The sequence below is a fragment of the Choloepus didactylus genome, chromosome 13 (assembly GCF_015220235.1).
Source record: "Choloepus didactylus isolate mChoDid1 chromosome 13, mChoDid1.pri, whole genome shotgun sequence".
Lineage (NCBI taxonomy): Eukaryota > Metazoa > Chordata > Mammalia > Pilosa > Megalonychidae > Choloepus > Choloepus didactylus.
The window spans coordinates 92,336,346-92,351,105 of NC_051319.1; the positions used below are offsets into that span (position 1 = coordinate 92,336,346).

Here is a 14,760-nt window from a genome sequence, read left to right on the forward strand (position 1 = left end):
GTAGTTTCCCTTTGTATTGACTTACTGTATTTTGTTATTGATATACTGATACTATGATTATAAGCTGTCTTATTTTTTAGACTATAGGAAGTATATCTTACATTTATGGTTTTCTGCTCTCAGATATACTTTAGAGCTCTACTTAACCAAACAAAATTATAAGGATTTTATGTACTTTTGATGAAAAATAAAATGCTAGTCAGCATAACCCAAATGAAGAGGAATATAGTAGTAAATAAATAAACTTGAATTTATTTATTTAAAACTACAGCAGAAGCAACAATAAAGTTCCCTGGTGGGCATCTAATATCTAGTTATGAGCTTTACTTTTTCTCACCTTCTGTAGTGGATCCCTCAAAGACATAGAAGAAAAAAGATTTTTGGAAAAACTATTTATAGGTTTGAACTTATCAGTCCTTCAAAGTAACTCCACTTCTTTGACACCAAGTCATAGACATAGTCTCTCATTTTTACTTAAGTAAGTAAAGAATGCAATATGACACGCTCTTTTCAGGAGCAAAGGAAATCAAATGAGGTTAGATTTGAATGGTGGGATGATGGCTGAGATATTAAACTGCTGTTTCTGCTAACTTTTGATTTCAGGAAGACCAGGTCCCATGTTGATGTAAAAAGTGAAGGGGAATGTGAGAACAGTCATCCAGAACAGGTGACGGCAAATGTCAGCGTGCTGGGAAATAGGGTGGGATGACTTTAGAGAAAGCAGAAGCTCTCCTCTACTTTCTTGGGGGTGGGGGTGGAGATTCCGGAAGAAAGTAGTTCTTGTTCGCTTGAAATGGGATGCTGCCTGTTTATATGAAAAAGTAACTGATAACTCCTGAAACTGAAGCAGATTACTTTGGTAGTTAGGCCTTTCAGCTCTATTTCTATTGTCTATTAACAAACAAACAAAACAAATCAAATCAAAAGCAGACTGGATGTATAGTGAAAAAGGGACTAAACTTCAGTCACTTCACCTGAGTTGTAGCTCCAGCACTGCCACCTGCTGATAAAAGAACTTTCAATTAAGTACTACAATTAAAATGGTGGATTTCAAATTTCTTTCCCTGTTCATCAGGATATATGTAGTGCTTTCCGGCCCTATGTGAAGGACGGAAGACTTGGGTGCACAAGGGAAAATGATCCAGTTCTTGGTCCTGATGGGAAGACACATGGCAATAAATGTGCAATGTGTGCGGAACTGTTGTAAGTATCATTCCCAGGCAGGTGAAGCTGATGACACTCTCGGTGGTTCCTGTTCTGAGAGCCACTTGCTGAAGAACTAGAGCCTTTTCACTGAAGCATTCAATGCTCTGCCTTCCTAATGTGAATCAAGCCATACTCCTAGAATGGGTTCCTTTCTTTTACTTCTTATCATCTACTGAAGTTTCTCGGAAGGAGTAGATAAAGTGATTGTTAGTTATTAAATTCAAGACCTTAAATACTGCATAGAGTCTAATTAAAAATAATAATAAATGTCATGTGGCTGGATTCATTATTAGGGTTAACAATGGAATTTATGAAAGGGAAGAACTGTTGGGTTATTCTTTCCCTCAAAATTCTTTTCTTAGGTTCCCTGCACTTCTCTGGGCTCTGAGACCCAGGGATGAATAAGATCCAATGAGTCTTTAATGGTCTGGCTGTTAAACAAGGTATAGATTCTCTAATCTGCTTGTCAACAGTCCTTAAGGTACTCTACATTAGTGCTTTCAAAGCAGGACAGAGAGGGATTTAACAGGTTAATGAACTTCACAACTATTTTTGAAAATTACAGTTATTGTAGAATTTGTGTGTATGTGTCTTCAGGCTCTAATATTGTAGAATTTAAGGGCAAGACCTATTAGGTTCACAAAACAATGATTATAGCAGGTTTTTGGACAGGAAATCAGCTTGATTTCCACTTTCTTATCTAGGAGGCATGTGTTTTAGTGTTCAAACTTGTTCTAATTCTGTGGTTTTCTGTTTCTTTTCATGCACTACCTGAAAAAGAGAATTTTGCCCTCCTTGCCTTTTATGGTTTCTTCCCCTGCAGAACTGAGATAGTAACTCCTGTCTCCCAGGGTGGGACTGCAGTTAGATAATAGATATGAAAAGGCTTGGAAGCTCCAAAGCATAATTCAAATACAGCTTTTATTAACATCTGCACTTTTATGCGAAGGCAACAAATACTTTACAAGGTAAAAAGCTATGCATAAGGGTGTGGATGGCAATACCTCAAGTGCTCTGTTTGGTTTCATCCTTGTCAAAATATTGTTTTGAAGCCTTTGGTTCTGCCTGTTAAAGGGAATTTTCCTGACAATCTTCTGTTTGTCAATCACGGTGTCACACCCATGTAGTTTTACAGAACAAAGCTCCTAATTGACTGTCAGTGAGTCAGTTTCACAGCCTTCCTTATCTATGGCAATTTCCCTGGCTCAGACATTCAAGAGCTTTGTCTCATGTAAGTGGATTGGTTTCAACAAGTTATGGCAAAGGATAGGAAAGTGCTTAATATAGAACTGGACATTGAAAATACTATTGAACCATAAACTACTTTTAAACGGTTGTAAACCAACTATTTACTTTTCTTAACAGTTTAAAAGAAGCTGAAGAGAAGGCCAAGCAAGAAGGTGCAACCAGAATTCGAAGAAATGCTGAAAAGGTAAATGATTCACCAACACAAGGTTGGTGTACTTGTTGATTTTTGGGATCATAACTATTAACAAACTTATGCCTGAAACATTTGAAGTAATGCAGTAATGTCACTGTCTTCTATTACTACATTGAAATTTTTTTTAATTTTAAAATTCCACAAGTTGACTATTCCTAGTATATTGATCATTATACTGCATTAAAACAGCATTTCCCATCTAAAGCTCAACATATGCAATTTTCCCACCTTACTTCCAAATGCAAAAAGGGTACGTAAAAGCTCATGCAAACCAAATTCTGCTTAATTTATACCAGTTTTCCCCCTGACTTAATATAAATTCATTTTGCTTTGAATAAATTATGGAAAAAAAGCTTGCCACATAATATAAATTACACAGGAATACATTTTTAAATAATCCAGCGTCTTTTAAATTTTACACATTTTATGTATAATTCCATTGTCACAAATTGGAGTTATTCACTTTCCATTACAGTTATTACTCTCAGTGGAACTTGCATTTATAAAGGTCTTGCTTCTATTTAAATGAGAATCTCAAACAAATATTGAGATTGTGACTTTAAAAATACTCTTAAAATTATTTTTTTCAAGTTATTTGATGATTTAAATTTTCAACCTAGCATAAAAAAATTACTTCTTTTGTTAATTGAATGAGCATGGTTGGTAATGAAGCCTGGATTTCTTAATCACCATAGTTATTAAATCCTATGTATAATGAGAGTATTCTATGGTTACTTTGTTAACTGACTAGTGTTTTGTTTGCAAATCAAAACACCTGAGTTCTAGTCTTAGTTCTGTCATGCTCTGGGTGTGTGCAGTTGAACAAATCCTCTCCTCTTTCTGGTCCTCAATTTTCTTGTCAGCAAAATAAAGAGGTTGGATAGATAATCTCAATTTTACCTTCCTGTTGTATTGTGTGTCTATGTCCTTCATTCTTTTGTGCTAGTACCAGTATGTGAATTGTGAGGACTTAGGACATGTGTTTTCCTAAGGGGAGGAAAAGGCCCCTTTTTGATAGTCTGGGACAGACCTTCTACTTCATAATGACATTCAATAAAGTAAAGTTCCCACCCTAAATAGGGTGTTCAGAGTTTAAGGAAAATGAAGCATTCACAATACTTTATAGTTTGTTCAACACTCATGAAGGATTTGAAAAGCAATTCGTTTGTACTGGTTGTTAACTTTCTGCCTAAAGCTTTGGGTCATCCTGTTATTACTCCATAAGCACAGAGTTCTTTTCCTTTGTTTCTCATCAGGTCTTGGCTATATTGTCCTCTTCTTCTGTGTGGCTGGGTTTTGGAGTGATCATTGCACATGATTGTAGTCAATAGGACTGCTTTATAGTGATGGCTCAATATCTGTCCCATAATTAACTTGTTAGTGGGTTACTCCCAAAAGTGTTTCTTCAGCATCTTCTTGAATGAATCACAACTTATAAACTGAAATTATCATTGTTTCTCTTATGGGAATCATTGAGCATTAATTTTATTACCATGCTGTGATTATTGGGTGACTGTTTTCTGTCTGTGTTCCTAGATTGTTACAACCAGGAAGTTTGGAACACACCCATTGCTCTTCCAAAACTGAAAGTCTTATTAGGAGGCAGTGAAGATTCTTTTTTAAAGTGTACTAATGAAACATGATTTACTTTTTAAAATAAGAGAATTCTAGATCTAGAAAAAGTTCTAAAACAATAACATCATTGTGTATGTTGTGAGACTGATGTTCCAAAGGTCATGGGATTTTGCTACGTCTCCCATTAAGTTAGAGCCACAGTCTAGCTGCCCTGATTTCCTGACTCCCAGCTACTGCTCATTATGCTCTTGTTTCCTTAGCTGAAAGAAGATGAAGGTCATACAGTTGAAAAGAAAGTTATAGAGCAGGAATTTTGGGAAATTATATTACTGTAATTTATGCTCTCACAAAATGTGTTTATTGACATATTTTGACATCAATAAACGTAGATATACCTAAGCTATCCCTAAGCCTAGAGTAATTGGAGGTATATATTTTTTGGTAAATAAAGCCTCATCAGATATTAGAATTTGCAAAACAGAGAATCCTGAAGTACTGCTAAAGCATCATGAAATCTGGTGAAGTCATAAACTTTCAAGGTTTTCAAAATACATATTAGGCCTCATGGTCTTCCTCTCTAGGATGGGGAGTGAAGGAAAATTAGATTCACTCCTTCTGAGGATTCCAACTACAATATTAATATCAATAAAGCAGGTAGAGTACCCAAATATGATCCACAGAGCCACAGAGAGAAGACAAAAGTGAGCATAATGCTGTTGGATACCATATTAATTCCTTTTCCCCTGCACACTAAGTTAGATTGTTCTTGACCTGATCCATGTTAAATAGCTTTTAAATATCTTATCTCACAGATTCTATTTTCTGCTCATTGGCAACTTTTTTTTTTTTTTTTTTTTTTGGTTTTGCCTATACATTTTACCATGTCTTTATTGGAAACCTGTGGAAAATTTTTTTACCCATGAATTTAGAAGTTAACAAGAATTACTTAGTTTCAGGGAATGCTCAGCCTTATTCTTTTCTAGGATATTTTACCTTAATAAACATAATGCATAGGAGATACAGGTACCAAATAATTTGATTACTGTTTCCTATTAATTCAGTTTATCAGTGCCTTCTATACCTGACATTCTGTGACTATAAACGTATCATGTAAAATTTCTAAATTAAGAGTAGACAAGTACAAAATGGAATTGTTTGTCTTTTCAAGGATTTTTGCAAGGAATATGAGAACCAAGTGAGAAATGGGAGACTTTTTTGTACACGAGAGAGTGACCCAGTCCGTGGCCCTGACGGCAGGATGCATGGCAACAAATGTGCCCTGTGTGCAGAAGTCTTGTAAGTATTAATGTAATTTTTCACAGTCACTCAAATGGTAGAAGTGGAGATCAATTGGAACGATGAGTAAGAATAACATTGAGGGAAGTTTTTGCTATTGAGAGCTATTTGAACAGTTTTATGCCCTCCACAAATCAAAATATCTTCTAGTAAGAAGGCTCTAACCCTGTGTGTCTATTCTGAGTACAGCTTTGTTTTACTTTCCATTTGGAAGACTGGCTTACAAAGTACTTAACATTTTCCCATGTGACCTTTGTTATCCTCTTTATGAGTAGGCATAACAAAGAATAGGGATAAAACAGGTACAAAGACTGATTGCTTTTATTTGGTAGTTATTTCCTTGTGACAGAGTTGATGGGATTTTGTCAGGAAATTCATATTCATATGTTAATTGGGTTACTTAACTTTTCATTTGGGTTATCTGTCCTTGGGAGAAGGGCAAATTTCACCATAAATAAATTATGGCATTTATGAAGATGTCTAAAGATAAGGTCTCAACACACTTACTTTCTTTCAGATCCTTGAACACTCTAAGATTTTTCCTATCTGCTACTCCTTCTTAGTCTTGGCCAGCTAATGCTTCCTCCTCTTGTAGACTATATATTTTTAATATTTATTTACCTATCTATCTGTTTATTTATTTAAAACAGTTTTATTTCCACACTATACAATACATCCTAAGGGTACTATCAGTGGTTCTTGGTATAAGCACATAGTCATGCATTTACCACCACATTCTCATTTCTTCTGAGAAAACAAACAAAGTCTATACTCATACTCTTTATACCCCCCTAATATTGACATTTAGCTTTGGTTTAGTGCCTTTGTCACAATTAACGAAAGAATATTACAATGTTACTCTTAACTATAGCCCTTATTTTGCATTAACTATATTTTTCCTCATTTGCTACCCTATTATTAACACCATGTAATAGAGGCATGTATTTGTTCTAGTTCATGTAAGAACTTTCTTATATTTATACAATTAACCGCCGTCATCATCCACTCTAAGTTTTGCTAAGTTATATACAGTCCCAGTTTTAATCCTCTAGCTCTCCTTCTAGTCACATACACGACCCTAGCCTTCCTCTTTCAAATATATTCACACTCAGCTTTGTTAACTTACACTTACAGTATTGGGCTACCATCAAAAAGTATTGTGCTATCCATTTCTAAACCTTTACAGTCAACCTTGTTGAACATTCTCTATTCCTTAGATATCAATTGTCCAGTGGATTGATCTTAAGATTTTCCTTCCTTTCATAAGACTATCTAAAGTCCCCAGTCTAAATTTAATTCTTATGACCTTTAATTTTCTTTCATAATTATCATTGCAGTTGTAATTATATAATTACATCTATGACTATTTGCTGACTATTGGCCTACTCTACTAGGTTATAAGCTGTATGAGGACATGGTATATGCTTGCACTGGGTACCACTGTATGCCCAGGGCTCAATCCTAACCTTGGCAAAAACATAGTCATTAGCTAAATATTGAATGAGTAATTAAATAAAAATATGAAACTTAAAGCTAATAGCAAAAATAAGGCATGTGCACACCTAAATATATTGCAAGGCACAATGAAAACTATTCCATAAGAAAAGAATGGTCAGAGCAGTGGAATATTTAGAGCTCATTTCCATTTGGGGACTGGGATGCCATCTTAACGAAGGCAAAATGTGAGCTGGAGAGACTTAAAAGAAGGGGAGGGGAGAAGAAAGATTACAGCAGAAGGAAATGGTATGCCCTTATGTAAAATGCAAGGGGCTCTTTGAGAAAAGAGTAAAAAGTTCAATTTAATAAAACTTACATGAAACGGAGTTGAAGGTAATTCGAAAATATTTGTACTGGAACTCCAGAAAATTTAGCTGTTTTCTTATCTGCCCCTAAATGATTATTTTGTAACATGAAGATTTGAAGCAGCTCCACTCATTTATCTATTTTTTTCTCCCCAGCCAACGGCGTTTTTCAGAAGCAAAAAATAAAGCAGATGAAAACCTGAGGAAGGCTGAGGAAAAAGATAAAGTTAAAAGAGAAACTGAGGTGAGGATTAGTTTCATCAGTCTAGTTATAATGTTTGTGTGTTTGCACATAACTCTAACATGCATTTTCAATACTGGTTAATTTTTTTCTTACTACTAATGGGTTTTCTGGAAACTAATTTATAGTCATTGTTTATTATTATGGCATGGCAAATCTAGCTGCATTTGGAGGAAATTAATCAAATCACACAATAGTAAAATAATTCCACACTTTTAAATGAAGGCAATATACCAAAAGATTATCTGAATTCAAAGTGTGAGATGTACTCAACTTGAAACACGTGGTAGCTGTTTTGGAGGCTTTATTTTTAAAAGTGGTATTAATGTAAAATTTTAGTATACTCTCTTTCTAAATGTCACTTAACTAGTCATTTGCTTTTTTCCCACTGCTCCTATATTAGCTCGGACAAATAATATTTTCCTTTGTATTGAGATATTAGCATCCTACCTTGTCTCTGTACTTCCAGCCCCCATCCTCCTCACTCCTCTAGATTCACTGCATCCTCTATGTTCTCATAAAGTAGATGTTTCCATGAACCCATTGCATTGTGAAATTCCAGTGTTTGAAGGTATCCTAGAACATATTTGTACCATTTTACTCCATGTAGAAACTTATTTAACTTATTTCTTCCAGACGGTTATCCAGACTTACATGTTTCATAAAGTAGCCCACTTCATGAAGCCGCCATCTGCCTTCATGTACCTACAGCCCTTATTGCCTAGAAAGCTCCTTTCTTCTCTCAATCATTTTAATTTTACCTCTCAACTGCCACTATTATACTTAACTTCCAACTACAATTATTTGTTTGTATTTATGTATTATTTATTCATTTATTTACATATATATTTATTTCTTATAGCAATTTAGCTAGTGTCCCTAACTGCAGTCCAATTCACTCAAATCTTCTACACATCTAGCTAGGCAATCTTTCTAATACAAAGATCTGATTATGCTCTTTGTAGTATTTACCATTTACCATGGGCTAATATTAAAATCCATATTCCTTTCAAAAGTAAACAAAGCTTTTGGTGGTCTGACTGATCTTTATGGTCTTTTTGACCACATCTTAAAACTTCCTCTTTCTAAAATGAATTCTTTAGCCACTTTACTCACAGATATGTGAGAAATCTCAAATAGCATGTTCTTATATGCCTCCATGCCTTTGACATCACAATTTGTTTTGGAGCAACTTTTTGCCACATTGTGTTCTGGACACAGCCCCAAGATACAATTCAGTCATAAGCTCTTCTCTGAACATTCCATAAATCACTCCTTTATGTCCATGCTCACTTAATTCAGATCTGTGTTACATCCCTTAACTTTTTATATTATAATCACTTGTCCTTTCCGTTTGGCTGATAAAGGAACCAAATATTAATAATATTTATATCCCTTTAACTTACTAAATTTATTGAATACTTAAATGAATGAATATTAAACAGAAATATCACAATTTTTGGGGTGGTCTTAAAAGTTTTATTTTTTAATCTTTAATTCCCCTTTTTCAATAATTTTGGTAAACAGCATTTAAAATTTATAAACAAAGAGCAAAGAATTATGTATAAACTGCTTCATTTTCATTATTCAGAAACTCTGCAGTGAATATAAAGATCATGCAAAGAATGGAATTCTTTTCTGTACTAGAGAAAATGACCCTGTTCATGGTCCAGATGGTAAAATGCATGGCAACTTATGCTCCATGTGTCAAGCCTTCTTGTAAGTATAGAGTTATATAAATCTAGAACATCAAGGAGAGGAGTTCTTTTAAAGATAATCTCATTGAACCAGCTTGTTACATGGATGGGGAGGCTATGGGAAGGCAGCTGAATGAATTAAACAGATAAGATTGGTAATAGAGCTAAGATAGCTACCTAAAGTTATTTGTTCCAAGATGCCTCATTTTCACTGGTGCTCACTCTCTTAGCATGGGAACATCCAGGCAAACCTGAGCTTGTGCTTCCTGTCAGCTAAAACTTTATATGTGAACCTGTTTTAGCAGTTTTTAGGCATCTTATCTTCCATGGGGGTTAGGATCCAAAGTTAGCACTTAATGCACAAATCACTCAGAATGAAAATTACCCATGAAACAACCATAAACCCCTATAAAATTACAGTAAATCCTTCTTTATATAATATGACATTTCTTGAGTTAGAACTTACCATTCATTTTCAAGATTGAGAACAGCTCTCAGTTTATCTAGTTTAGCTCAGATTAAGTAATTGACTTACACTTAGAATCCATGGTTTTCTATTTAGATTGATAAATACGTATGGTAGAAATACCATACAAGGGGACTCCATTTTATAAAACAAATTTAGTCTCATTTGAGTTATTAGTGCATGGTAATGATTAGACTTTTTATGCCCTTTTCACATTTTATCCTTTAGAAAAAATAGTTTTGAGTAAGCAATACATTTAAGTTGAATAAATGAAAGCAAGGACACGATGTGGTAGTTGGTTATAGTTATACTCTGAGGATATTTCACTCCAAAATCCTGGCCAAGTCCTGCTCTGCCTCTCTTTTTCTCTGTGAAACAAGGGGGCAGTGTCAATGTGCTTTGTTAAGGAAATTTTCAGTCTCCAGGTATTAGATCACCATGGTTCCAGTTTTGATACTTCTTTGGTGGGCATTGATGATAATTCTTTTCTGACTACAGGCAACAAAGTAATTTATAGAAAGCCAGTTTTCCAGGCCCACTACTACCTTCTTTCTTCCAATCTTAATCAGAAACTAGGAAGAAAATAATTTGCAACAAAATCATTGTTTTGGAGGCTCTCTTGTTGCTTCTCACTGATATGAAGTGATAAAGGGACAAAGTTGTCTAAAGCAGAATGGAAATACAGATATGTGAAGAAGTAACTGCATGTGTTCAGTCCTAATGGCTCCTTGTCATTTTCTCTTTCAGCCAAGCAGAAGCTGAAGAAGAGAAAAAGGCTGAAGCAGAAGAAAGAAATAAAAGAGAATCTGATAAAGCTCACTCGTATGAAGTAAGTTGAATCCACCCAATTGGTCCTCCCTGGCACTGTAATTTGAACAGAGAGCCTAAAGGCTGGAATATTGCCCTACAAGAGTATCTAGAAAATAGTAATACTTTAGTCTGGGGATGCCATTGAGGTCAATGCCATGGAGGTTGATATATTGAACAATTATTGCTGTTTCTGAGATTAATTCTATATAATAGTAAAGGACTTATTTGGAGTCTGAAAAGCAGACTTCATGTTCTGGTTCCAACATGTACAGGCTGTGTTCTCTTGTACAAGACAAAATTAAACTCTTCTCCTCCTTAGTTTCTAAAAATTGGGCTAGTAATCCTTGCCTTTCCTGCTCCAGAGGATTATTGGGAGGAACTGGGAGGTAAATAATATGAATGTACTTTGTAAACTATAAAACATGAATGGGCATGTAAGGTTTTATTACTATGGAGAAGGGGAAACATCCCCCAATTATGACAAACATGGATTTGTGTTAAGATTCTGAAAGGCTACCTAGATACTAAGGTAAATTTGAGGGCTCTGAAAGATTTACAAGCTAAGGAAATAATTCATGGAGTCTTTAATCTATATTTATGATAAACCTTTAAGAAGCACCAGTACTCTCAGCTTCCTGAGAGGCCTAGAATTGAGCCAAATCCAAACAAGGCTTTTGACTTCCCTGAAGTAGAATGGACTCTACAGAGCAGCCACTGCCAGACAGGATGTGAGAGCACTGAAGTGCAAAGTGCCCAGATTCTAGAATGACTTCCCCACATTGCCCACATCATCTCAACACATCTGTGATGCTTTCGCTTTAGAAAAGAACGTGTAAATACTGGCATAAACAAGGAGGAGCTATTAGCTTTTGCTAACCACTTTCTGGAGAAACTCTACATGTATATTTTTCTACATATGTGTATTGCTGAAATTTCTTATCTGAATTGAGATAAAAAATACCTGGATCTTACAATAAAGGCACAATTGGACCTCTGAAATACTACAATATTCATTTCCATAGTCTTAAATCAATTATCAGCACCTATGGTTTAGATACTGAAAGTCTCCTAATTTTCCTACTGGATTCTATCTATTCCTTATCCAAGTATCCTCCCTAAACACAGCTAAAATAATGTTTTCAAATATAAATGAGATCACAATATGGCTGCACTTAAAATAGTTCATGTTCAAGTATAGAATCAATTTCAATCTCCTTCTCTCTCCTTATTTGGCTCTTTACCTATATTGAGAAATTCATGTTCTGCTATGTGCCTTATAGTTTCCTACCTATGTTTCTCATCTTATTTTATTGTCACAATCTAGTATGCTTATTTCTCATTTTTTTTCCCCCAGGAAAATCCTATTTATTCTTCACATTCTCACCCAAATTATTCTTGCTTCCCAGAATCTTCCCTGGTTTCCACAGTCAGATTTCATGGTCCCAACTTCTAAGTTCTCAGGTTTTCTTGTATCTATATGTTTATATTTGGTTTATTCTGTCTAGATTATGGTAGAGTTTGTTTTGTTCCTCCTCTATTATATTGTAACATCTTACTATGTCTCATTTTTTCCCGTCTGTTAGCAAATGGTGAGTTTTATTTGATGAATTACATATGAGAGAAACAAAACTAATATTCTAGGCTTAAAGAGACACAATATTAGTTTATGCTAATATAGATATTTCACTCTTCTTCATTGAATAGGAATAAATTGTATATCTAAGTTCCTTTCTCTGTCTTGGCAGGAGCTGTGCAGTGAATACCGCAAGCTTGTGAGGAATGGAAAATTGCCGTGCACCAGAGAGAACGACCCCGTTGAGGGTCCAGATGGGAAAATGCATGGCAACACCTGCTCCATGTGTGGGGCCTTCTTGTGAGTGGAGCTGCGGTGGGGAAAATGAAAGATGTTTTTTTCCTTTCTCCTCTGTTTCTGTGTTCAGTTAGGAAAGGGCCATTTCAAAAGGAAAATAAAGAATTAAAATGTATTTAGAGGAATTGCCTGATTTGGGAAATGTGTAAAACCCATGTCCTTTGAGGATTAAGATTCGAGCAGACTTCGTCTCTAATTATCCGAAGAGTTTTTATTTTTAAATGTGAAAACAGGATTAGTTCTAGATTATCTCCATATATGAAGGTGAGGCCATTGGGTGAAATCTATGGAAGACAGATTCCAGCTCAATGCCAGGAAGAATTTTCTAACAGTTTGAGGATTTCAAAAATGGAGCAACCTACCATGGTTGTGAAGGTTGATATGGGTAGAGATTTCACTGGCAGAATTAAAGCAAAAGCTAGATATTTAGTAATCGTTGATTCATTAGCAAATCTTAGTCAACACTTTTTAGCTCTATGTCCTTGGGTAAATTACGCGTTTTATCTGATATTCAGTTTTCTTATCTCTAAAGTGTAGTACTATGAAAGTTCCTGCTAATGCAGTTGTGAGAATTTAATAGTATAAGCACAGGTTTAGGCACATAGTAAGAAAATAAATTTTAACTGTAAGTATTACATGGTATTTGGGATCACTTTCAATGTTGAGATTCTATGGTTCTTACTAATCTCATTTCTAATCACTCTTTTTTTAGCCGATCAGAAGAAGAAAAGAAAAAGAAGGAAGGTGAATCAAGACATAGAAGACAATCTGTGAATACAACTTCATTTGAGGTCAGTGAAGTCAGGGGCATATGTACTTCGAGAACCATGGGTGGTGTTCAGGCAACTCCCTGAAACTGTATGAAACATTTGTACAGTTTGTGTTTGTGTGTTTACACATTCACATACGCATATTTAGGTTGAGGGTCCGTGACTTTTATCAGATAGTCAAATACAACCAAGTCTCGAAAGTAAGAACCTTTTCTTAAAAATCCCATTGCTGACCTCCTTTAAAAAAAGTCTAAACTCTGCAACTATTTATTCAATCTGGTCCAAACTGTATTTATCACCTCCAACTTCCTTCACAGGAGTTGTGCAGTGAATACCGCAAATCTATGAGGAATGGACAGCTTCTTTGCACGAGAGAGAATGACCCCATCCGTGGCCCAGATGGGAAAATGCATGGCAATACCTGTTCCATGTGTGAAGCCTTCTTGTGAGTAGAGTTGTAGGTACAGGGCTATAGAGGAAGTAGGAGAGAGAACTGCTATGGGAAGTTTTCAAACAATGCATATGGTGAATAATGCATTTTCCTCTTCCTTGTAGTATTTAGTTCTAGGCGTCACATAAAAAGGGACTAAAAACAAAACAAAACAAAAAACAAACAACATCAACAACAACAAACAAGTGGAGAGCTTTAAGATGATAACTATTGCCTTGGTGGAGAAATTCAGAATAATTTCTTCTAGGATATTTAAGAAGAGACTCAGAATCTTTCACCCAGAGAAGAGAACACTCCATGATAATCATAATAATTGCTTTTAGTTTTCTGAAAGATTATCATCCAGATAATATAGAATAGATGAGATTTATAGGTAAAAAATATCAGAATGGTAAACAGAAAATTTTATGAATTTCTTTTTTTTAACTTACTGTCTTCCTGCTTGTTCTGTGTGATGTCAAGGAATAGAACTAAAATAGTTGAGCATTTATGGAGAGGCAGATTTGGGCTCAACTTGAAAATGAACTTTGTATTATTTAGAGTATGGAAATACTGCCTCAGGAATGGTGGATTTGTTGCATAGGAGTTGGATGCCCATTTATAGGGGGCTCTCATTATGCTGTTAGAATAAATGACATGATATGTGTCCTCAAAAAAAAGTCTATGATTTTCCTGAACTCTTGGTATTTGACCCAAAGGATACTCCAATGTATTTTCTAAAATCTCTAAAAGGATTCAATTATTCAGTCTTCCCTGACAGAGAGCAATATGACTCAGCAGATTTCTCCCATAGCATTTGAGCCATGGGAGTACTAAAAATCTATTAGATGGAAGTCAAAATAATGACTGTATAATCATTATAGCCATTTATTGAATATATACAATCAATGGTACTTGCTAAGAGCTTTACTATCTTATCTCATTTAATGATCACAAGAACCTTATGAAATAGGTTTTGTATTATCACAAATTGCAAATGAAAACATTAAGTCCCAGAGAAGGTGACAATGATGAAACTGTCAGCTCAGGGCATGTGCCGTATGGATGAAGAAAATGATATATTTCTCACTGTATGGGGTAGACAGGATCTTATAATTTATCAAGACCTTTATGAGTTTCTGGTAGTTGGTTTTGC

The 14,760-nt window shown here is 35.1% G+C and overlaps 1 protein-coding gene across 1 annotated transcript in view; it reads left to right on the top strand.

The window, feature by feature from the left end:
* The window catches only part of SPINK5 (serine peptidase inhibitor Kazal type 5), a gene marked incomplete at its 3' end in the record, with an annotated part of 69,330 nt that overhangs the window by 23,223 nt on the left and 31,347 nt on the right, over positions 1 to 14,760 (top strand). The window contains exons 6-15 of the mRNA XM_037801467.1: positions 604 to 667; positions 1,076 to 1,203; positions 2,572 to 2,638; positions 5,391 to 5,518; positions 7,477 to 7,564; positions 9,153 to 9,280; positions 10,472 to 10,553; positions 12,280 to 12,407; positions 13,117 to 13,195; positions 13,492 to 13,619. Of these exons, the coding sequence (XP_037657395.1) occupies positions 604 to 667; positions 1,076 to 1,203; positions 2,572 to 2,638; positions 5,391 to 5,518; positions 7,477 to 7,564; positions 9,153 to 9,280; positions 10,472 to 10,553; positions 12,280 to 12,407; positions 13,117 to 13,195; positions 13,492 to 13,619 (1,020 nt within the window). The remainder of the gene's footprint in view (positions 1 to 603; positions 668 to 1,075; positions 1,204 to 2,571; positions 2,639 to 5,390; positions 5,519 to 7,476; positions 7,565 to 9,152; positions 9,281 to 10,471; positions 10,554 to 12,279; positions 12,408 to 13,116; positions 13,196 to 13,491; positions 13,620 to 14,760) is intronic.